The sequence below is a fragment of the Coptis chinensis genome, chromosome 3 (assembly GCF_015680905.1).
Source record: "Coptis chinensis isolate HL-2020 chromosome 3, ASM1568090v1, whole genome shotgun sequence".
NCBI classification, from domain to species: domain Eukaryota; kingdom Viridiplantae; phylum Streptophyta; class Magnoliopsida; order Ranunculales; family Ranunculaceae; genus Coptis; species Coptis chinensis.
The window spans coordinates 97,964,571-97,988,022 of record NC_141458.1 but is presented as its reverse complement, the minus strand read 5'-3'; the positions used below and the strand labels follow the sequence as shown (position 1 = coordinate 97,988,022).

General features: G+C 36.8%; 2 protein-coding genes and 2 long non-coding RNA genes across 14 annotated transcripts; 1 reads left to right on the top strand and 3 right to left on the bottom strand.

Annotated features, from left to right (window-relative positions):
* Window positions 1-87: 87 nt before the first annotated feature.
* Window positions 88-5,372, bottom strand: LOC147511978 (uncharacterized). Of its 5 annotated transcripts, none has more exons than XM_086603556.1 (11): window positions 5,215-5,372; window positions 4,417-4,692; window positions 2,979-3,119; window positions 2,391-2,468; window positions 2,253-2,306; window positions 1,971-2,149; window positions 1,414-1,710; window positions 1,237-1,332; window positions 723-1,049; window positions 323-616; window positions 88-231 (listed from the first exon to the last, which is right to left on the bottom strand). In XM_086603556.1, the coding sequence occupies exons 1-10, from the start codon at window positions 5,279-5,281 to the stop codon at window positions 323-325; spliced, it is 1,809 nt and encodes a 602-aa protein (XP_086459682.1). In that variant the 5' UTR covers window positions 5,282-5,372; the 3' UTR covers window positions 88-231. The 5 variants fall into 5 exon arrangements, with proteins under 5 accessions (XP_086459682.1, XP_086459684.1, XP_086459687.1 ...); XM_086603558.1 differs by having other exon boundaries at window positions 2,391-2,456; XM_086603561.1 differs by having other exon boundaries at window positions 2,979-3,157; window positions 4,417-4,722; window positions 5,215-5,359.
* A 430-nt stretch (window positions 5,373-5,802) lies between these two features.
* Window positions 5,803-12,970, top strand: LOC147511977 (beta-glucosidase 32-like). 7 transcript variants are annotated; one of them, XM_086603567.1, is made up of 6 exons: window positions 7,511-7,651; window positions 7,754-7,825; window positions 7,969-7,997; window positions 8,088-8,343; window positions 8,472-8,564; window positions 10,271-10,474. In XM_086603567.1, the coding sequence occupies exons 3-6, from the start codon at window positions 7,981-7,983 to the stop codon at window positions 10,340-10,342; spliced, it is 438 nt and encodes a 145-aa protein (XP_086459693.1). In that variant the 5' UTR covers window positions 7,511-7,651; window positions 7,754-7,825; window positions 7,969-7,980; the 3' UTR covers window positions 10,343-10,474. The 7 variants fall into 7 exon arrangements, 6 of the variants coding, with proteins under 6 accessions (XP_086459693.1, XP_086459691.1, XP_086459692.1 ...); XR_015219555.1 differs by lacking the exons at window positions 7,969-7,997; window positions 10,271-10,474 and adding an exon at window positions 5,803-6,214 and having other exon boundaries at window positions 6,337-7,651; window positions 8,472-8,794; XM_086603565.1 differs by lacking the exons at window positions 7,511-7,651; window positions 10,271-10,474 and adding an exon at window positions 12,452-12,970 and having other exon boundaries at window positions 7,761-7,997.
* A 675-nt stretch (window positions 12,971-13,645) lies between these two features.
* Window positions 13,646-16,912, bottom strand: LOC147511976 (uncharacterized). Its single transcript, XR_015219554.1, has 3 exons — window positions 15,879-16,912; window positions 14,450-14,722; window positions 13,646-14,185 (listed from the first exon to the last, which is right to left on the bottom strand). It is a non-coding gene; the product is annotated as an uncharacterized LOC147511976 (long non-coding RNA).
* Window positions 16,913-17,335: 423 nt separating this feature from the next.
* LOC147511975 (uncharacterized) lies at window positions 17,336-23,233 on the bottom strand. Its single transcript, XR_015219553.1, has 2 exons — window positions 21,717-23,233; window positions 17,336-17,499 (listed from the first exon to the last, which is right to left on the bottom strand). It is a non-coding gene; the product is annotated as an uncharacterized LOC147511975 (long non-coding RNA).
* Window positions 23,234-23,452: the final 219 nt, after the last annotated feature.

The following is a 23,452-nucleotide window of genomic DNA, read 5'->3' as shown; positions in this document are numbered from 1 at the left end:
CTTTTTTACAAAGCCAGCCGAATCAGTATAATAATGTTGGTCTTTTCTACTAGTTTTGACTATTCTACTGGAAGTCTGGAACCGAAGGAAAAAAAGGAAAAGATCTTTAGCCGCTTCAACAATAACACATATAAGATGTCAACATTTCTGACTACGATTCACTTGTCTTTTTTAACTTTTCCAAAAGAGTGTTCATCTTCCTCCTTTAAGGATGCTGAACTCTATAGAGGCCTGTTGTATTAAGAAAGGGAAAAATCAACAAAAACAAGCTTTTATTTTTTTTGGTATAATAGTAAATAACTAAGACATAAGCATGACATACCTAGACGAAGTGTGTAAAACTTGCAGGCCATTTGATGGTTGCAGGTGGATCTAACTCCCCAAATGTCATCTTTGATCCAAACAACCGCTCCTTCGGGTCAAACACAATGCCAACATGAACTTCGTATATGTCTATAGGCGCATGCTTATCACTGTCAGAAAATACTTCTCCTCTCCTTGCCCTCCCCTTGGCAACAACGTCACAATGGAAGTTCAACAACTCACACCGTTGCAACTCATGCGAAACATTCTTATGGGATTGCAGTTGCACCTGTGTGCTGGATGGTTCCCTTGTCTACAAATAACACATAATTTGAAAGAAAACAAACATAATTTTAAGAGAGAATCACCGTAAACAATAAAAAGTAAACAGAAATAACTATAAGGATATATATTAGTACACTGATGGTTGATGAACTGATATCAACAGTTTGAGATGACTGCCTAGTATTTATTTGATCTTTCATGTCCATCATCATCTGCTCAAGTGTCACCACTTGTTTTTCTAGAGCCCCCACCCTCTCTTGTTCCAAAATGCGCTTTTCCTTCTCCTGGCGAAGGTGCTCTTTCGCAGGAGCTGAATATAAAAGGGTGCTTTTTGAGACACCCACCCCCATTCCCCGAACACGACCATGACGATCACGGCCAAAAACTTGTGCAACGGGATCATGGTCAATATCTAAGTTGATGCTAGATGGGTCTTTTTCAATGATCGCTTTTATTTGTTCCTGATGAAGCAATAGAAAAATCCGTTATTTAAATGGTGTATCTCCGTCACTTGACGAAGCGCGCAAGCAATTTCTCCAACTAAGCTGTTGCTGTTGGTTCTTCTAATTCTAAGCTTCTATTAAATTGCTTAGAGTTGCATATACTATTGATTTGTAAAGAGTAGCAACTAAAAGTACTAAAACTCACCATCTTCTCTGGTGCAAAGAAAGACCCATCTTTGCATGTATTAATAGCCATGTACGAATCTGTTCTTGTGACGTTAGCAGTAGGATCTTTTTTTTTCTACAATGTATACACATACAACTAAGTTAAAATTAAATCTAGCGAGAGGATTTTATCCACGTCTGTATGGAAAAGCTTTACCATGTCATACACCATTCTTGCCGATCCTCTTCTACCAGATGTATGTACCGCCTTTAAAGAATTTCTTGCTGCCTTGGCCTTCGCCCTGATCTGTTTCCTAGCAGGTTTAGATTCATTACGTACAAACACTTCCCAATCTTCTTGCTTCACCCGTTCTGGACAATTCCTTCTTCTATCCTCGTCATTATCATACTTATCGTAGTGCTTATTCCGCAGCCGATGTTTATATTCTCTATAGCACTTAGCAATCTTTTTGAACTGACATTTTCTGTATGATTCAGGAACATCATATTCATCCTGTAGAAGAATCAGATGAACATAATGGGAATAATAGGCAAACAATTTATATGATGGCAAATTAATTAAAAGACACTAAAAATGCAACTGGGTAAAGAAAAAAGAAAGTAAAACTAAAACTAAAAACACGGTGCAGATCTCTTAAAAAACATGCTGACAAAAGAATTTCAAAGAACTTCAATGCATGGAGAAAGGAAATAATGGGCTTCGACATATTCAAAAAAATTAAAAAGTTCATAATTTGCTTTTTATAAACTAACCGTGATACACTTCCAAATCAAGTCTCTGGTTTGGTCAGTCACATCCTTAAAACTCTCATAGACAATCGAGCAGTATTTTTTAGTGATCCTACCAAGGAATGAGACATAATCTGTTGAACGATCCCCAACTGGTTGTCCATCAGCATCAAATTCAACCGTCTTCTTTTGTTTTGAGGACTCTAATACAATAACGAATATAAGACATATACACATCATATCAACTTTTGCATGAAAGCACAACTTGTTTATAAATCAAATAAGAAAAAAGTCGTCATTTGTTACCAGAAAAATCTCCACCAAGCTGTCTAGAATCTTCAGAAGCATTTGACATGGAACCTGAAATCAGTAACTCTAAAGTTACTTATCTATCAAACTAATTGGCTTCTAAAATATGTTGCTAAAAGAGTAAAAGATCATTACCATCAACTGGTCTTGAACCACTGGATACAGGAGAAGGTCGTGAGCCTTGAAGGCTCATCCTAACACCTGAAATAGATCCTGAAATTATGAATAACATTAGAAAAACAAGAACAATAGAGAGTCCCTTCTCAGTTCTCACAGTGATGAATTGTCTTCTCATAAAAGACCTCTTGAAGTCTGGCATGTGAGAATTTGAAAAATCATACTTATACAATCATACCTAAGTCAAAATAAAGAGTACAAAACTCTACAATATCAAAAATACTTCATCTGGAATTTCACAAAGCAATTTGGATTCTTTTTTTGGTCCGACACCCAGCACAAAACCATACGAGTAACACTTAATCCATAACATAGTGAGTGGTATTTAATCTAAAGTTTCACCTTAAAAGTGTAAATTTGTTGCTCATTGATTTTTGAAAAATATCCGAGATCTGATATGTGAAGCAAAAATCACATAACACGACACAGCTACCAAATCTTTTTATACAGCAGAATTTCAAGGAGTTTGAAAGATAGGTGGTAAATGACAAAAATAGGAAATCTCAGGTGCCTATAAGGAACAACACAGGATAGGCATATTTGTACCTAATCCTGCATCAAGCTCTTCAGAAACACTTAATTCATCATCTTCAACATCTTCAAAATCTACACCATCTTCAGCAGGTAACTTCCTTCTCACAGGCAACTTTTGCCCTATTCTTTGATAGTCTTGGTCGAACGTTTCCTCTGCCGTAACCATTTGTTCCATAAGTGCTCAATTTTACCTAAAATTAATCTTCACTTACATGCACAATTCTACTTTAAATGAAATCATCAAAATAAAATTTCAAGTACATTACAAACTTTGTAGATATTAGGATGACATTTCTACATTCTCAGTTACTTACAGCCACACCATGTGTAAACAAACCCCTTGCAGACATATACTACACCTAGAAGTCTAGAACAATGACCAAATCCAAAAAGGAACATTCAAAAACCATGACTATAGTTCCAAAAGTCATTATTAAGTCAAGCTACGCAATGAGACTTGTCGGGGATGTTACCTTTCGACTTGACTTTAATACATTTCATGATCAAACACCAGGTTTAATGCAGACACACATGGGCTGGGTGAAGGCAATCCAGTTTCTGGTCCTAACAATTTAAAAGTCACCCCCATTTGGTAATTTTCCTAAAATTTAGTTTATAGGGTTTACTATATTACTTATCCCAAGCACAAGAAAGCCGATATTGACTAACAAGCTACTATGAGACCACTGCTTTGACAATCTCGCCCTCATGGTGACCACTGTTTGATAAAATATTCAGGACAGCGACAAAGTATACATTGCGATCTTAAATAAATTTCTAAATTATAAGCATCCTGAATGAAACAAAAATTAGCTACCATTGTTTCAGAAACACACTCAGATGGGGCTCAACAAATTCACAACACTTTGGACAAAAATATGTCCACACTAAATAGCAAAATAGCCATCGGAAAGGCATGGAAGCACAGTTCTGCTGACCCACAGCAGTACTTGTCACATGCATCCTCTGGAGTCTTTCTTGCCTACCCTTGCCATTACTACTCTCTACAGATGCTTTTGTCTATTTTTAAGTTTGGTAAGGATATACTGAGTACTGCGGAAAACTTGGAAATTTGACTATAAATTCTCCTACGCGACTCTTTACGTAGGATACAGGTCAGCATGTTAACCCATTTTGTTCAACACGCTAATTATGTTTCAAGCAATATGTCACTTACGAAAAGTCTGTAAGCTATACAGATAACCATATCCATCATAAAAATATTAAAGGAGGAACAAACATATTATAAAACATGTAAATGTAACAAAATTACGAGAATAGGACAACAACAACAAAAACTTTCAAGAGTAAAAGTGTGGAAGAAGTCAAAAGAACAATTAATGAAGGATATGGTCTACAAAATCAACTAAAGAATATAGTAAAAAGAAAAACACAAGGTACTGGGATTACAAGTAACAAGAATAATGAAAAGGATAAACAAAGAAACTACCTCCAGAACTGAGCGCTACAAACTCTAACTCTTCTTGGTTGGAGAAAGCGATCCCAGGTTCAGCTCTCTGTCTGGGTTGTGAAACTGCAACCCTTTCCTGAACCTTGTTACTCTCTGGCCCTTTACTTTTACCTTTCTCTGCATTCACCCTTGTCCTCTCTTTGGATTTCTTTCTCTTCCTCTTTCTAGATGACCCCTCGTGATCTGATTCTTCCTGCTCCAGAATGGGGTTATTCTTCTTTGAAATAAGATCTTGGAGTGCCGGGAAAAACCGCTCTGTACATTACCATTGCAGCTAGATTTCAGCTTCAAAAGGTAGATAACCAAAGCACTAGAAATATTTGGAGGTAGATGACCGAAGTATCAAGATCAACTCTTTCCTTCATATTAGCCTAAACTCTGAAATCCAAACTATCATTTCTCTGTTTTCAAAGTGAATATAAATTACAAAACTACAAGACCATCTCTCTTCTTAAAATCCAAATCTCTTTCATTACTTTTCTCCTCTATATCTTGCATTAGTTGCTACAGATAAGGCATGTCTTTTATAAGCCATACCATTATCTACTTCTCTTGCATAGTTGCATGTCCTTGTTCATAATATCTTACTCTTCAACTGCTCTATTAGCTTGATTCAAGCTCTTTACTGTTTTCTATTAGAAATTTAATAACACCTAGTGTTACAATAACTTCATGATACTAACTTACTAGTTAATCAATTAAATATCGAAATTGCTACTTAATTGTGTACCAGCTAATAAGCGAAATAATTATTAGGAAAAAAAAAAAGGAGTGTACCTAACAAGAAATTAATCTGATCATCTTGGGCAGGTGTATTTTGAGTCATCGACATAATTGACCTCATCAACTTACCACAAGTGAAATGATTTTAATGACAAGAGAAATGTTTTATAAGGTTTCAAATGTTTTACGGACAAGTGGTGTTAATGGGTCAGGTAATGGACTGGGTTATATACATGGGTACTGAACCCGGATCGAAAATCATCAGTGTGGACTTATGGGCAAGTGTCTAACCCGGGACGAAGAAAATTTGATCTCCTGAACTACATAAATTTATATTCGAACAATCCAGTTTGTTTAAATGAATGAACAAACGCAAAAAATAAGGACCGGAAAAAAACTATAACTGACTCAACACATATAAACTAGCCATGCAGCCCGACCTGTGGTCGGGCCTGGTATCTTTCAAATCTATTAAGTGGGTCTGTTATTCAATTTTAATTTAACTTTAACGGGCTGGTCGTTTTTCATTTTGGGCTTTCGGCCTTAGTCCATTTTTTTTTAATGTTATTACGGTTATTACCAATCTTACATCTGTAAGAGAAGATACAGATAAGATAGCACGTGTCCACATTTTGGACAAATGTGTTTGAGGATGTTTTGAGTAAAACACCTTCAGTTACTCTTATCCCCCATTTTTTATCTCTTTAATGGTGGTTGAACTATTGGAATTTGGAAATCGATGATGAAAGTTTAAGTAACTTTGAAGAACCATATCCTGGAGAAGGATTTCTCAGCTATCTCGCGTTGTTGATGCTAATCCATGTTTATTACTACTTGATCTAGGGTGGTTTTAATATTGTTGTTGTTGTGAGTTTGATTGGTGATTAATTATGAGTGGGAGTAGTAACCACTTGATCTCTGTTCATCCTGATTTGGTCACTGGTGAACACAGCTTGTGTACATGTGCAATGGCCGAAACATGCCTCCAAGGGTGTTTCTTTTACTAAAGATGGGAAGTTTGCTGCAATACCCTTGCAGTGCTGCTGTGTTCAAGGTACAGATATCATTTTTGTAGTTAACTATAAAGATATTTTGGTGGAGCACTTGTAGATAAAATTGCAGGTGTCTCTTGAATTTTCCAGGAAGTTGATGAGCCTTTGCAATTTGATATGTCAGGATTATGCATGAGTGATGAGTTTATAAAAGGGGATTCTGGTGAGCAATATTGGCGACCATACTCAAGTTTAAGAAAAGTTGAAAGTGTAATTGAAGCAGTGATTGCTTTTGCTGATTGCGGAATCAGTGGTTAAGGAAATTGGAGCAGTTGTAGCAGCAGAAGTAGTGTTGGACAAAGAGTGGGTTTTGGAAAGTGAAGGCAAAGTTTTCGGCGTTTATAACACTCATGGGAAGTCTTCTTGTTTGACACAAAATAAGAGGTTGAAAGATAAGCCTATTGGTGAAAGCAGAGGAGCTGGTGTTTGCATGGAAAAGTGTGTCCCAGTGGATTCAAGCAAACTACAAATTGTCCATGGTCATTCTCGGGCTGTACATTCTTGTGCTTCTCTAACTGAAATTTCTCCGACAATATTATCGATGAGCTTTACTGATTCAGGTTGTATTCCCTCGCTATTGAATCTGAATAAGATATTCAGACGCTTTGGACATTTAAAGGAATCGAAAACAGACGTTTTGAGGGACATGAGCAGTGCTAAAGTGGTGTTCAAGAAAAGTAGTGATGCAGAAGTAGCATTGAAGCGAACTCACACCCTTGTTTAGAGCTTGATGCCGAAGATGAATATGAATTTTTGCTAGAAAACAAATTGCATATCTTGCAAGAATGTGAATAGGGATGAGCTGGCGGTACAGATTGCAAAGAAGATTGCAAATGTAGAATATGGATTGAGATCTGGTTCTCTCTTTAGGAATCTGGATGCTAATAAGAACAAAAAATGTCGTGTAGATATTTTACCCGATATACTTTTGTACTTGGAAGAAGCCATTTGCAATTGTGGGAAATGGGGTTTTGTCGGGACTGCTGGGTTGACCATAGCAGAAAGTATAGAGCGATTGAGGAAAAATGGTGTTTGCTTGAATGAAGGTTAGCCTAATCTGCAACACTGATTTTGGGACCATACGTTTAACTGCGTTACTTCCTAAAGTGAATTCAAATTCGAAGTTTACACAAAGGGCTCATCTGTTTTGGGTGTCCTCTGAATATTTCAAGTCAGGAAGCCTTAGCAGTGAAGAATTGGAGGTGGGTCTGCTCAAAGTCCTGATTGACCAAGTGCCCTGTAAGTTTGGTCCTGAACCTTATTTGACTTCTGCAAGTGGATGATCTGTACTTGTATCTACTCAATCGAATGAGTCATTCCCAAGATTCTTCGCATCCTTCCCTGCGAGGGCTTCTTTCCACGCATATGGGATTCCATAGCGTGATCAAGGTCGGCCATAGCCTATAGGTTCTCTATTTCTTGGTCTAGGCTCATTCCTGGTATGCCCACTATATTCCAATTCCTCAAGTCAGTACTACTTCATTTCTTTGTTAATTGAATGTATTTTGAACTTTGCTTGTTTGCAATATCCTTTCTTGTAGATGGGCATGGAGCTGTCAACCCCAAAGGCCTGAATTATTACAACAATCTCATCGATCAACTTGTCAGCTACGGTACCTGCCTGAATATCATTGTTTCCCTTTGTATCAGATAAAGAGTCCACAACTATGAAAGTATTAGTGAAATAACAATGATAGGCTTTCATTCATGCCATTTGTGTATGAAAACTTCTCTTCTTTCCCGATTGATCCTACAGGAATTGAACCTCATGTTACGAAAGTTCATGTAATTATTCCATCACTTGCACAGTAATGACGATTGTCGGTTCAAGGGGTAGTCTAAATGTCTTCTCCTTTATTGTTGGTTCTATTGCAGTGAGGATTTCACTGCATATGCTAATGTATGTTTCAAAGAATTTGGAGACAGAGTAAACACTTGGATGACTTTCAATGAACCGAACATATGGACAATCGGTGGAAATAGTGTCGGCATGATGCCACCAAGCCGCTGCTCTTACCCATTTGGTGTTAATTGTACAAAAGGAGACTCAACGACAGAACTGTACATTGGTGCTCACATTATCTTACTGTCGCATGCAGCAGCAGTGCATTTATACAGAACAACGTACCAGGTTTTACTTCTCTCCCCTTCATCCTCTTGTACATCCTTGGACCATGAGAATTACTAAGAATAGTGATTTTGGTGACTCTGCTATTGCAGTAAGAAAGTTGGCATTAACAAATTATGCTTCATTTGTAGGAAAAGCAAAGAGGCCAGATAGGAATAACACTTCTAGGATTTTGGTTTGAGCCTATGACTAATTCACCACAGGACATCGCTGCCGCAATTAAGGTTTGTAAGATTTTACTCCTCAAAGATTTTACCAATTCCATCAGGATGAAAAACTAGTCTTTAGCTCAAGGTAGGTAGAATCCAAGTGCAATGCAGTTTTTCTCTAGTGTTGTAGATATTCTCTCTAGAAAAGTCACCAAAAAAAGAATACCATATGCGAGTCTCAAGAGAATAAAATAGGACATTGTTCTTCTCCTTGAATGTTATCGGATAGTAAATCATATTTTGCATGCTTGTGGATGTCAATTTCATTGATATTAGATGTAGACTGGCTAAGGAACAATGTTTGATCATTCAAACTACTTAGATTCTTCCACGTCATATTTGAATGATCCAACTTATAGACATTAACAAATTTCCCCCAACGACCGAAGAAAATAGATAAAATTTCTCCGTTATATTCAACCAAATAGTTTAGCTCGAATGACGAACAATGATGAGGTGTACGAAAAACAATCCATTCCTTTATATCAAAGACTCTGATGGATTCTTTAATACCAATACAATAGAATGCACCATCATAGAAAACAGGGTTATTGTTAGAAGGGATAAAATCAACTTCATGCTCACCATGTATGGAAGTCCATTCACTTTCTCTAGGATGCATATATAATAGCTGAACCATATTGTACGTATCCACCAAAACAAAATCCAAAAACAATACAATCTTGAGATGTTGGTGCAGACGAGAAGGATAGACCCTGGTGTTGGACATGCTCTGGCAAATCAGGAAGCTCAATTGTGGTCCTAGTAAAGGGATTGAAGAAAAACATAGAATCTCTACCTTTAGACATTAGTAGCCAACCATCCATTGAGAAGCAAATTGTAACACCTATTAATTCGGACATATCAAAGCAATAAGAAGTATTGCACAATGGATCAACGAAACTGCATCTGATTCTCTCTATTGTAAGACATGAGCCAAGAATACTGTGTTGTCCATTGGATTGGAGGAATAGGCAATGCACATGTTTTACAAGCAAGACGAAGATTGAAGTATTCTACAGTTAAAGGGAGACACATGGCTATCTACCTTGTGTAGCGTATCAGCGGGGAGCTCAATCAAATGACACCGACCAGATTCATCAGTATGTCCCTTCATGATTGACATGTTTTGCTTCGTTAACTCCATCTTTAGATGCTCCTTGATGGTTGGTCTTCCATGTTGTTTGTTGCTGGGCACAAACCGAAAGGGTGAGAAGACATGCATGAGGCTTTAAATCAGGACACGACAAAGAACTTGAGAGACTCTCATCTTCCAAAGCAAACACACAAAAACTCTCATTCTCTGACACAGGAAAATAAATGTAGTTTCCTTTCAATCCTAACTTAGGAGCAGAAAAAGATTTAGAACCATCGCCTCTGATGCGTGAAAGGAAGAACACACGATTCCCTAGGCATTCAACCTTCACCCATACCTCCCTAGAAAAGTCTATCTTAAAAACCCCAATATGGTCGATTGTATCATTATTAAGCCAGCCTAGATAGTGTTTCTAAAATCATCTTGCAATGATTTCATTAGGAGACCTTGTTTCTAAAATCCTAGTTGTTTTTTTAGTAAATGGTGGTTTTCATGTCAATTTTGGGAATATCATATATTAATAGCACAAAATGCCATGATGGATATCTCGTAAAATCGATCGACTCTACTTTACACATTTCAAAATTGATCGACTCTACTAATATTACTGTGTATGTTGGGTTAGGAAGTCGTGGATTGCCGTATTGGCGTGCTGATGCCCACTCTCATGCCCTCAAGGCCTCAACAGTTGAATTGAATATAAATAGTTTCATGTACAACAACAATTGCATGTGGAATTTCATGGGATGGGTAAACCACGTCGGATAAGTAGCAAACATTCATGACTGGAGGACTAAAAGTTTGATCTCCATTGGAAATTTTGAATGGCCGGACGCTCATCTCTAGATCTTAATGAATAAAAAAATATAGATCACATCGATCTATTCAATGAACCAATATATATCACAAGATTTTTAGAAAGAGAAATGTTAGGCTAAAAAATGCTTCACAGACAGTCATGGGATGAGATCAATGGGTCGGGGGCTTTGAATTGTACCGTACCGTTAGCTTTCTCGCATTAGGCTCTCGCTAGTTTATATAGTGCCAATTATGCTCTTGTTTCATATTAATTAGTTTAGAAATGTGTTATGCATATAGGAAAGTAGTTTTAGATATTTATCGGTTCTCTTGGTTTACTATTTTGTAGGCATTTTCTTTGTAGTGGTTCATGTAGTGGTGTAGTGGAGTATATGGTGTTGTACTCCTATTTAAATTGTTTCATGGAATAACAAAGAGTTAATTGATTATTATTGTATTGACACATTGTGTTTATCTTGGAGGCATTGGCTCCTCACTTGAACCATTCAGAGGTCTCGGGTTTCTCGAATTAACTCGAATCTACATACAATCTATTAAGATTGTATCAAGTGGTATCGGAGTCGTTCAATTTTTGGTATGTGGGTACACATATTTTAATCTATTCAAATGCAATCAATTCAAGAGTGAGTTGTAGAAACTCAAAGCATGGTCAAAGAATTACAACAACAATTTGAAAAATTTCGTCGCTCATGGAAGGTTCAAATAGCATATATCACAAATCAATAGTCGAATTTGGAAATCAAAGATGTCAAAATTTATGTGATTTCTTTGACATTTTCAAAGAAAATGGAAAGGAGATATGTACAAAGCATCAAAGTTCAGTGGTGTATGAAATCAACGCTTTTTTCAGATTTTCGATGTAGAAATTGAAAACTATACAATTGTTTCACATCAAATGGGTAGTTGGAAGTCAGGACAATACACTAGAGTACGTCTTTCAGTAGCTTAGAGATCAGGTGATCGAAAGCACTTTCAGGGTGGATTTGATCCAGTATAGCTTACCTTCTCGGAACCATGACGGACACTATACTAGTGGGCTTGATCGAGTTGTGTTCTAACCCAAAACCAAACTGTGAGTATTGGGTACGTAAGTGTCAAACCCAATAGTTCGAGATGCCACAAGATTACTTGAGCTCAATCTCTAATGCCTTAGATTTTGTTATGATAGAGGGATAATGTCTAATGCCTTTGGTCCACCATGGACCGCTTATGTTGCACCAACACAAGCTATGCCTAATGCCTTTTGCTTATAGTGAAGGTGACATATATGCAAGAAACAAGTGTGTTGCCTGCTAGCGGTGATTTAAGAAAAGAAAGGAAAAGGATTCAAGAATTTGGTATTCGTTTATTCTGCCCGTCACCAAAAATCAGTCCTCAATTCATTTTATAATTCCACTTTTGACAGTTGAGTTCATATAAAGTGGAGTTCATATAACATGCTCATTCTTTTATTATGAAGTTATTGTACTAAAACTGGATCCTCCTGGTACGCAAGCTCTCTGATTGTAAGTGCAATGTGCTCCTTCATATCTTCACCTTGGAATTTGGGTAAACACACTTTGCGTCCAACTAGCGCTGCTTATATCAAACAAAATAAGAGATTTTCGTGAGGGCGCGCGTGACGTGGAGATCATTGTACAAAATTGTCAGCTACTCCTTTTTTTCCCCTGTATGATTTAGTAAGTAAAATCTACAAATAACATGCATATTTTGAGAATTCTCTACATACGACCAGTTTATCGTCATCTAACAACAAAACCAATAATACATTTTAAGGTCTCCATAGCATACAAGCTAGGTTACATCATCACTGTTGCCGTACACTTCCTCTCACAGAACTCTTGGCATCTTTTAATGTAACTCTTCTTGTTTGGGTCGGATGCATTGAAGATGTTAAAGTATGTACATGGGGAATAGTTTTGGCTATTGCCATTGCAACCACTTTTCTTTGACACTAGATATTTGGTGACTGAACTTTGGAGATCAGTTGAAAATATTTTGCGCAGGTTGATAGAAATCAGTAACTTGTAATCCATTCAAGAATAATACAATGGAGGTTCTGGTGCTATCTACAAGAAGCATATGGAGGTGCTAGCGTTATCCATAAAAGAGTGCGGAGGTGAAGAGCCGGCTAATAATTGTTCTATAGTGTGTGCTGTATCAGCAAGCTTATAATCAAAGTCTTCATGGTTAAGTCAAGGAGTCAAAGACCTACTAGCTGTGATAGTAGATGATTTCATAGTTAAGTTGTCTGAGGAGGTTACAAGTTACGATTATGAACTAGTATAATCTAACACAACAGCGCAGACTACATCATTCAACGAGTACTATAAGATGTAAAGATAAAGCTTCACTCTCTTAGCCTAAAGATGGAACAAGGAGCAGATCGAACTGAAATATTTAACTCTATCAATCCTAAGTATTTAACTTTATCAATCCATATTAAATTCTTTGTAGTTAACACATTCTAATTTTGTGAATTGAAATAAATGCATAATTTTGTTGATCTTTATTGTTTAGACATTCTAACAAAAAAAAAAAAAAAATTGAATATATATATATATATATATATTTGGAGGGGGGTGCACATAATCTCGCACCCCTGACTTAGAATCCTGGCTTCGTCCCTGGGCACAACGTATAGAACTTCTCCTTTGACATGATTTTCCGACTCTGTACGACATACCATTATCATAAATGTTAAATTTAGAAATGTCGGGGAATAGAAGCCGATAGAAGTATGTGTTATGTGCCGACTTATATGGAGCTGGGCAATGACTAATGATGATCTCATTTCGATTTAGAAAGTACAAAATATCAATGTCTCGTACTTTCCTCCACATTACCACCAAGACACCGGGACATCAACTTATGGTTTAGCACTACACGAGCCCACGATGCATAGCACTTGTTCACGAAAGTTCTTGGATAAGCGTCTACTACTTTCATCAGTTTCATGACATTCCTTCAAGATTGCAATATTAGGCATAGGCTAGAATGCTAGATGAATATCAGCCACTTCTTAGAACATACACCTCCCTAACGGATGAGTTATGTTGCCCGCCCTTAGCACAGTTTATAAAAATGAAAATTTCCCTAAAAAAACTTGCTAATTGAGCCTGTATATTTTTTTTTTCATGAAATTTCACTTTTTTCAATAAAATAATATATATATATTCTAAGGGGTATAAGTGTATAACACGCACACTTTCAAGTACAATCAACATAAGTAACACACAATAATAGGTTGCACCCTGGACTTACAAAAGTAAATACTTTCTGACATACTCTCCATAGGAGAAAAGCTTGCTGCTACGCTCCAAATGTCTTTTCCATACTCCAACTAAGATCACTTTCACTAGTCTATCCTTGCGATGTCCCCATCTGACTTTGAAGCTCTGAGGAGTATCACTTGATGCAAAAGTTTCTACGGCTGCTTGCAAGTCAGATTCTATCCAGAGGGAGGTCGTAGGTCCAACCATGATTAAGTGCAAATTCAGTACTTTCTACAATAGCATGAAATTCTGCCATGTAGTTGGTTTGAATGCCTATTCCTTTAGACATAACCAACAAGAATTGACTTCCATTGTCCCTGAAAGTAGCTCCTGATCCTGCAGGACTAGGATTCCTTGAACCGCTCCATCCTTACTGATTTTGATGACGTTCCCACTAGGTGCATAACACTGAATTTCTTTAACTTCTGATCTAGCTTGTTGAGTTGCTGCATCAACAGAAAAGTTATCTTCACACCCAATGTCTGTACGGTTCTACTCTCAGACACTCAAACAAGTAATTGTCTATCTAGCTCTATAAACCCATTTGATCTTATGATTATGAAAAACCAGGGGATTAAAAAAGAAAAGTGAAAAGACTACAAACACCATGTATGTTGAACTCTCCAAGAAGCTGAAAAAACTTGGTATATTATAAACTTTTTTTTTTTTGCTAAAGGGTAATTGTATTAAGCAAAAATGAAAAACTTTACATGTACATTCAGTGAGAGCCTTGTGTAGGTATCTCCAACTTAATTAAGGAACCTGTAGTAGGCTTCTAGATGCCCTCCTCATCCTGTTTTCAAGACCAAGAGCCTGTGAGGTTGCTAACTCTTGTCTGGTGTTGTGCATTGTACCACCTGACTTGTGGTACGCTTCCAATATAGCCGTTCTAGTCTGTAGCCTCACAAAGCCTTCCTTCGCCTGCTTCCCATCATACATAAGCTTATTTCTAGATTTCTAGATAGCGACTGAGCATGTAATTGCTGCAGCAGACCAGAGATCTTTGGTGAGAAAGCTCCTGGCAGTGCAAGCCTTAAGCATGTCTAGCTTACATGTAATAGTTCTATGCAGCTGAAATATTATAAACTTGCAATAGAAGAAAAACAAATACTCCTAGTGGAGAAAGACTACATATAAGGAAACAAATTGAAAGGTCATCATTCATGCCATCATTCATGCAAATAAATACCAATGGGTCAGAGTTCAAAAGGGGTACTGTAGTCAAAGGCTTGCCTCAGACCACTACTTAGGCTCTAGGCTCAACCAAAGGTCTCGCGCCTAAGGCCTTTTAGGCACGCACATAGGTGTGCCTACTCTTGCAAAGGGCCCATCAGCTTATCTCTAGTGCCTAGTTAGGGATTGTTCCTTTACTTGCTTGCCATTCAAAAAACTTTCAAAGACTAACAATCATTCTAAAAAGATTTTCGTGTCTTGATTACAGAAACAAACACTCATGTCAAGATTCAATCCCAATTATTCCATATTTAGTCTCGTAATTGAAAGGTCCCAAAGAGTTTAATTTTGTATGGGGTACTCCCAAGTAAAGATTGTCATGTATCATTTCGAATTGGATTTTTCTAGTACCTAACATAGTTTGCATTTATCTATACTGAAATATGGGATTTAACAATGAGAACATTCAAATGATACATACATACAACTAAGGTACAATCATAACATATATAACATAATTATCTATTTTTCAAAAGTTCAACTTAGATTTATTTCTGAAGCATTTTCAGAAGTGTTCCTGAAAACAATTCAGAGTCATTATTTCATAATCATAAGTTCTTAGACCATAAACTCACCTGTGATTTGAAATTATAGAATTATCTCCAATGGCCAAAGTGCTTAAAAAATAGAAATATTAGAGTAAATTTTGGTTCAAGACTGATCATTTAGAGGTGCTCATATATTGTCCTAGTTGGGTTTCTTTATGATATTAGGATAGAGAAATTCAATTACAAATTCTATACTGAGAGGAAAATGTTTTTAAAACACTATGAAATGGAACAAAGATAATCACCAAATAAGAATTGAACCTCCATAGGTGATCAAAATAGAAAAACTAGAACTCGAGATTTAACGCTAAAGGAAATAAGATCCAAAACTAAAACATTTTAAACCTTATGAACTAACCTGGTTTCCGTCAACATCTTGAAGCACCAAAAGTTCAGATGGAGAATAAAGAAGGGTCTGTGGGCAGCCCGAGTAGTGGGCCAAAAGAGGTGAAGAGCTGAAGAAGAAAAGTACAATCCAAATAAAAATATTCTCCCATGCTTTTTTGTAGAGGCGGCGCACATATTATAGCTACTTCATTTATTTTTAAGTTTTAAGTTAACACCCCAAAATTTAGAGTCATGGAGAAACGATGTCTGTAAATCTGTAATACACCCACAATTAAATTTGAAAACAACAGGAGATCGAGTGTTAATATTTAGATATCGGGAAAGGATATATATATATACACACCAATTATCTTTAGCAAAAAAAATATACACATATACACACACACAGATCCTTTCTATTAAAGCAACAACGCCCTAAAATGTTCAAGCTGATTCTGAATCAATGTGACAAATATTTTCAAAACTCTTAATTATAACTATTTAAATTAAGTTCATGCAAATAAGATGTTAGGTATAGTGAATGTAAGACAAAGCCATATCTGCTTGAAAAGCAAACAACAAAATCAATACAACACTTTAGAGAGCCAATAGAACAATTTGGTGGCAATAAAATACTCAAGTTTCATAATATACTATTATCAACACAGACATTACATCTTAGAAATAACAACACTAAGCAATATTACTCCTTCAATTAGAAATGATAATCCTATCAAGTCTCACAATATAGAAGGGTGAATATAGTCGCTTTGCAGTTCTCGCATTTAATAGATTAAAGCATTCTTCACAAAGTTAGAAAGCCACTGTCATAATAACTCTAATAAATCCCCGTGCTCAGTAAACACACCACACCATAATCGTGTTATGGATCTAGGACAGTGACTCACTGATCAAAGAGACGTATATATACAATTGAAAGGTAGTTGATCTATGAAAATAGTCGTTAAGTAGCCAACTTAAGGAATCTAAGAATCTGAGTCTCCCTGTCACTCCATTTCTGTTTTGCGTTAAATCTTACATCTCCTTTCACCCCTTGACAAACACAAACAACTAAATCTCACAAAACTTTTGAAAAATAAAAGAGAAAATCTATTCGCGTACAAAACTTTTTTTTATTGGACTTGCGTTTTGGGCTTTTCAGAATACCCACTACTAAAAACGTTCTCACGACATCCTAATCCTAACCAAACAAAGATGGGAAAGAAAAACCGCCGGAAGCTCAAGAAAAAACAGGCTAAGAAGAAGATGTAGGTTAAGCCGAGCCATTGGATATTTATTTAATTGTTTTTTTGTTTTTGTACTAATCTCATTTGTTATTTTCCATATTAGGGCTGAAGCAGTCGACCAAAAGTCAAATAAAATTGGGAAATGGATTTGTCAGAGTCCGGATTGTGATTTCGATACCGACGACACTCAAGCTTATCAAATCCACCATAACCAGCACATCCGCGCCTTATTTCCACTAGGTAAATAAAATTGAATATATTGTTAATTAAAATTATTAAATAGATAGTGGATGTACATTATTACACAATTACTAATAGGTAGTGAAAAACAGTTATCGGAATAGTAATAGTAAATATAGGGTCCGCAGAACAGCACCACGAGACCACCAGCCCCACCAGTTTTGTCTGCACAAGTCATTGCTGCAAGCAGATTAGCTAACGAATTAAAGTTTTGATACAATTCAAAATTTCTTATTGCAAGGGCATGCAGTTTACATTTACATGTTGGGACTCTAGTTGTCAATCATGTCTTAAATGACAATGTTGTAAGAATATAACATGCTTTAATTAATGAATGTGTGTTGACAATGCATTGCGGAGGCCACATTTGAAGGGGGTAAACGCAGAGCATGGTGTAAGTGATCAATTAGAAGTAAATTAAGGACATCACATTGGTATGCTACAAAGCAATACAGCCGGTTACAAAACTAGGTATATGGTGTAAACTACATGACAGAAATGGCGTTTCAAGACTCAACTTTTAGTTTCTTCTTCCGCCCTCGTTAGGTAAGGAATGAGATCACTATAAGTGTGAATTCCTTCTACTTGGTATCTATGACGTATTTAGGCACTACTTCTAGCCTGTAGCTCCTACAATATTCTTCCTTTTGGTAAAATCCTCAGCTCCTTAATGAGTTTAGAAGAGAATTAAAGCTTCAATCTTCAACTGCTATTGAGCGAGAGTGAATGACAAACTGTCGGAATAGACAGTTTGCGGTGGTGGAGAGCAAATCCTTTGAATTTGAAAAGACAAAACCAGGTAGATCGGGAGAAGCAGTGTGGATCACGGAAAACGGAAGGAATGGTGTCTGGAAGAGTTCAATGTCAAAGAATCGTGGTGATGCCAAAATATTTCAGGACTCAGTGATCTCCCTCTCTAGCTATTGTAGAAAGAACAAGTCGGATGAGTTTATTCAGGTTCTTGTCTTCTACAAACAAGGTTCTCAAAGGCACAAAACACTATGCTTTCCATCGGGTAAGAAAGGTAAGGGACGGGCAGATTTGGGTCTTGCGATTTTGGAGCTCTTCATTCCCAGAGCAAGATTTGGTGGTCTTCCAGAGACTTTGGGAAACAAAAGTAAGGCTCAGCATCTTAGAACCATTGATACTAATAACGAGGGACATTCTAAGAATGCACATTTTCATAGATGTGCTTTGAACAAAAAAGCAATGGTCGTTAACTCCACAAGGATGGTCAGCAATGCCACTAGGTGGATTAAAGTGGCGGTGTGTGAGGTAGTTTCAGGGGAGGCCAATTGGAAGTTGGGTGGAAAACACCCTCAACGAATATTTCACGTCCCCAGACCTTCAGGTGATTGATGCTACTCGAGCCGTGGTCTTTTTTGAATCTGAGGCAGAAGAATTGAAAGTAACAAACTTGCCGCCATTGCAATCCTTATCTACCAACCTTGTTGTGGAATTTAAAGGTTGGAGATGTTTGATAAAAGACCTTGGGTGATTAAAGTATCTGGAGTTCCCCTTCACTTGAAAACCATGGAGGTGGTTGCGAAGATTGCCAAACTGTGCAGCTCTGACTACCAAGTTAAAGAATCAACACTGGTTGTTGGGTGTTCCATGATAAGAATTCACCTCCCTAAAGCGAAGCTCGGAGAGATTCCCAGATTGCCTCTCCAGATTGGTGAGCATCGAGGAAAGAGGATATTGATTCCCAGTGTGCGAAGCCAGGTGGAAAAATATGAGGGTGACAAATCTCCGATCCCAGCTACTCGAAGATTTCCAGGGATGAGTGCTAAAAGTCCACAAGGAGATATATATCAAACTGCACAACCATCATAAGCCCAGGTTGTGGCCAATGTCTGCGCTACGCCATCTTTCACCATCCCACCTGGCTTCGCACACAATAGGGAAGGTGAAGGCCACATATCACCAAACCACGAAAGAGTATTTAGAACACACGCAGCACAAACTGAGGATAGGGAAGCAAGTGAATCAACTGATCGGCAGCTTATGCTATCGCATAAGAAATTTAAGGTGCTAAATACTGTGAATGAGAACCAAGAATAAAATGCAAAAGGGTTTTCTGACCAGAACTCTGGGGCCACTCCTAGTGCACCTCCTAGATTTATTTTAACTATTGAAGTTGGTGATCGGGACAGGAACGGCCCTAGGACAACAAATGATAAGCATAGGGAGATGAATAAAAGGGTTGAAGTTCCAGCTTACTCTCTTCCTAGTGTGGCAGTTGAGTTGTGCCAAGGGATTGAAAGTGAGATGCATAACCAGGTCAAGTTTCCACAAGTAAACATCAAAAATCTGAGCCAGAACCGGAAGTCAAACAAGAAGCCACACTGTTCTCATAAGAACAGGAATGAGGGACAATGATTTATGTATCCTCCACGGGTAAACAAGCTGTGGATGCAATCTGTTTCTAGAAAACAAAGGATGCAATCTGTTTCTAGAAAACAAAAGGCTTGTACTCATTCTAAATCCAAGAAAGGGAGGTCAAATGCCCCAGAAACATTCCCCTAAACTGAGCAGGCTCTAGCTCAAAGAGCTGAGGTTGATGAGAGTGTCGGTGACCCTTCTCCCGTGAAGGTCTTAGATAGCACTCAAGCTGTCTGTGCAGAGATTGATGTACACCCCCAAACGAAGGAATGTGCAATCCTTCAAGCCGTTCAAAGTCTATACAACTGTCCATCAATTACCAATTGGGTCACTTGGCTAGTCACTATGCTGGCCGACCAACTGGGAATATCCTCTAACCATGTTGGAAAAGCTTTAAACGGTATTTTCTTAAAGTTGGGAACTGACAGATCCACTTCATGATGCAACACTGTTCTTTAAGGAAACTGAAACTTTTGAGAGCGGGGAGTCTGATGGCTACAATGGTGGGGAAGAGAACGTTCCAAATGATGATTAAATTTCTAACTTGGAACTTTTCATGTTTGGACTGTAGTTGTCAATCATGTTTTGAATGACAATGTTGTAAGAATAAACATGCTTTAATTGATGATGTGTGTTGACAAATACTTCAGTTTTGAAACCGGTTATCAATATATGCTATCAACGAAAATTTCATTTTCACACATGGTTTCTAATAAATCTGTTTAAACTATTTCAGGTAGACAGGCAGTGGAGGCAGGGGTTTAGCAAAAGACCCTTAATCCCCAGGTGAGACTGTACTAAACAATCTCAATACACTCCTTCATGTGTGGCTTACTAGAGCCTAACACGTGAACAACATACCTATTGGGTGACGTGGTGTAACAGGCAACACAATAGCCTAGCATGAATACCAAAAAAAAAGTTTGGCCATCCAACTCAAAACCAATTAGTCATGAGTAGAGGCCCAGAAACCCTACATACAAAACTTTTCGTTTTTTAAATAAAAGAGAAATTCTCGTTTTAATAGGAGATGACGTGGAATTTTAATAGAGCTCGAAAAATACCCCTTGTGGGAGCTTTAATATTAAGATATAGATATAACCTAATTTTACCAATAAAAAAAAAACAAACAAAAATTTCATTGAAAATTATGGTTTCTAATATTTGCTTCCACTATTTCAGGTGGGACTGGATACCAGATGGGAGTTGCATGGAGACTACGATTCACTTATGATCTCATGACATTTCTATGACTATCTTAATTCTGATGTAATGATCTAGACTGATTTTGTTAATTTTCTATACTATTAGCACCTTCTGACTTGATATACTGTGTTTTCCTTGGTTTTTATTAATCATTAGGACCGTATACATGTATTAAATTTGGGCATCCAACTCAAAACCATATGGCTATGAGTGGAGATGCCCAGGTACTTATATACTGTTTTAAGTGTTATGCAAGGCTTTTCATATCCCATGTGAGATTATAGTGAACATCTCAATACACCTCCTCATGTGTGGCTTACTATAGCCTAACAAGTGTACAACATACTTGGGTGAAACACAATGGCCTGGTATAAATACCGTATTAGATTTGGGCATCTAACTCAAATACCAATTGGCTATGAGTGGAGGCCCAGAATTCTATGTACTGTGGTGAAAGGTTCTAAAGCCCATGTGGGACTATTATAGACATAGTACAACATTAATACAAGTGGAACAAAAACAAACCTAATGGCTAACATTCCCAATATGAGCACTGCCAATCTACTAAAAAGAATACAACAATTAATAAGATTAATTAAAGTTTACAGAAGATAGCGCAGCTAACGTGTTACTAAAAAAAAGAAAAAAGAAAAAAGAAAAAGAAAACAGTAAATTCTATAATAAAAAATAAATAAATAAAAGACAAACACATGCCTACTGCCCCAGTGTAATGTCTATGATATCAATGCCCAAGACAATATGAATAAGAATCGCGTTAGTTCTGATTATACCTCCAAGTAAACCAGTGCTCAGATTTTTGTCCCATGCAAAGCAACGTTCAGATTCACCACCAGGATATAGAAATCAAGCAAGTGCAAGGGTCATTCTCTTTCTGTATTAAAACATAAAACAAAATAAGTCAAACATGACAGCTTTTAATTAATACATTCAAACTCCAAATATAAAACATAATTCATTAAAACCATCCAATTTCATGTGCACATAGTGAGACAATATCGCCTCTCACCAAAACAAACACTAAACGATACAGTAAATGCTGCAATCACATTTGGAAACATGAAATTTTAGATTGCAAATATTGCCAACACTATGACCATCAAGGAGATGGTTAGGGTGGTTGATAACATTGTTGAAGTTTAATTGTTGACTAATATTAGTCTACTAACTTGTTCATTTCAAAAAGAACAGGGGGATTTTACATAAGGGTGGATCTAACTGAAATAAGTATATCAATAAATGGACAGGGTGGAATACACAATTTTCCTTACAAAGCCACAAGACAAAGCTTTTCACATACATGAACACTAACACTAAGACAATTGAAAAAAACAATCCACTTTCTTTCTGTCACGCATCTCAGATAAAAAATAAGATTAGCAAATCATAAGCCTCAACAGGATCATAACATGAAGAACTCAAAATCAAGTCTCAATAGAGGATCCAGTACACGAATTTGTAATCATCAAGAATTCAAAGAGAAGAAGCTACTTCTCCTAGTGAAAATGGAGTTGGAGGCCATCACAAGGCACAACACACATTCTGTTTGATTTAAAAAAAAAAAAAAGGTAGAAACCAATAGCAGGTACACAGATAGAGAGGATAACTGAGAATTAGAAGCGATCCAATTGGATCTCAGAACTAACCCAATGAAACAAAATCCTAAAAAAAGATTGAGGAACCAACTCTGACCCAAAACATAAACTCATCCAAATCAAAGCAAATTAATTGAAAAACTCAACAAGTCAAAACCTTGTTCTGCTTCCCAAAGAAACAAATCTGATACTAATCACAGACATTTCACTAGAAATCCATCTATAACTCGAAAACAAACAAACAGCACTCATTGTATACAATACCATACAAAAAAGAAGAGATATTTTAGAAGCAATTGTGAAGAAATAATCATCTGCAATACATGTTCATTCCTTTGCACACAAAAACAAAGCTATTCTGATCGCAAACCAATAAATTCAAATACCAAATCCTTCCAAAACACGTAATTCATCAAATACCATTAAAATTCTATCAATCCGGACAGCAAAGTATCAAAATTTTACAACAAACGTTTAAAAAAAAATAATAAAAAATGAAATAAAAAATTTTAAAATAGCTCTCCTTGATTGAACCCATCATCATCATGTCCTAGAAAGGCCAATAACAACAATTTTTGAAAGGGAATTGTTAGTGGTACTGAATTGGGGATCTGAAGTTTTCAAGGTGGTTCCTTTTTTTCCTTTTCTTTTGTTATGTGTGGTCGTGTGGATGGTGTGCTGTCTTCTGTCTATCTATTTTTTTTTTTTGGTAAAAACAAGGAAAATCTAGTAACTCTGCGTTTAGTCTATAATAATTAGGTTTGAGATAGCGAAAGCCTGGCTTATAAGATTATCCCACGTGTAATCAACGGTTATAACCTTGTACTGTACTTTCTCTCTTTTTTACTTTTTTAACCTTTGTTTTTTGTGTTTATAACAGTTGCCCACGTTTTGTTGAAAAACAAGTAATGTAT

What these genes read in the sequence shown, in the direction of transcription:
- LOC147511978 (XM_086603556.1), bottom strand. Translation starts at nt 5,281, where the DNA reads ATGAGGTCAATTATGTCGATGACTCAAAATACACCTGCCCAAGATGAT. An exon ending in TCAGATTAATTTCTTGTTAG is followed by an intron (nt 4,693 to 5,214) that starts GTACACTCCTTT and finishes GGTAATGTACAG; the next exon opens with AGCGGTTTTTCCCGGCACTC. An exon ending in CAAGAATGGTGTATGACATG is followed by an intron (nt 1,333 to 1,413) that starts GTAAAGCTTTTC and finishes TATACATTGTAG; the next exon opens with AAAAAAAAAGATCCTACTGC.
- LOC147511977 (XM_086603562.1), top strand. Translation starts at nt 7,903, where the DNA reads ATGATAGGCTTTCATTCATGCCATTTGTGTATGAAAACTTCTCTTCTT. An exon ending in CTCATGTTACGAAAGTTCAT is followed by an intron (nt 7,998 to 8,087) that starts GTAATTATTCCA and finishes GTTCTATTGCAG; the next exon opens with TGAGGATTTCACTGCATATG. An exon ending in TATACAGAACAACGTACCAG is followed by an intron (nt 8,344 to 8,471) that starts GTTTTACTTCTC and finishes CTTCATTTGTAG; the next exon opens with GAAAAGCAAAGAGGCCAGAT.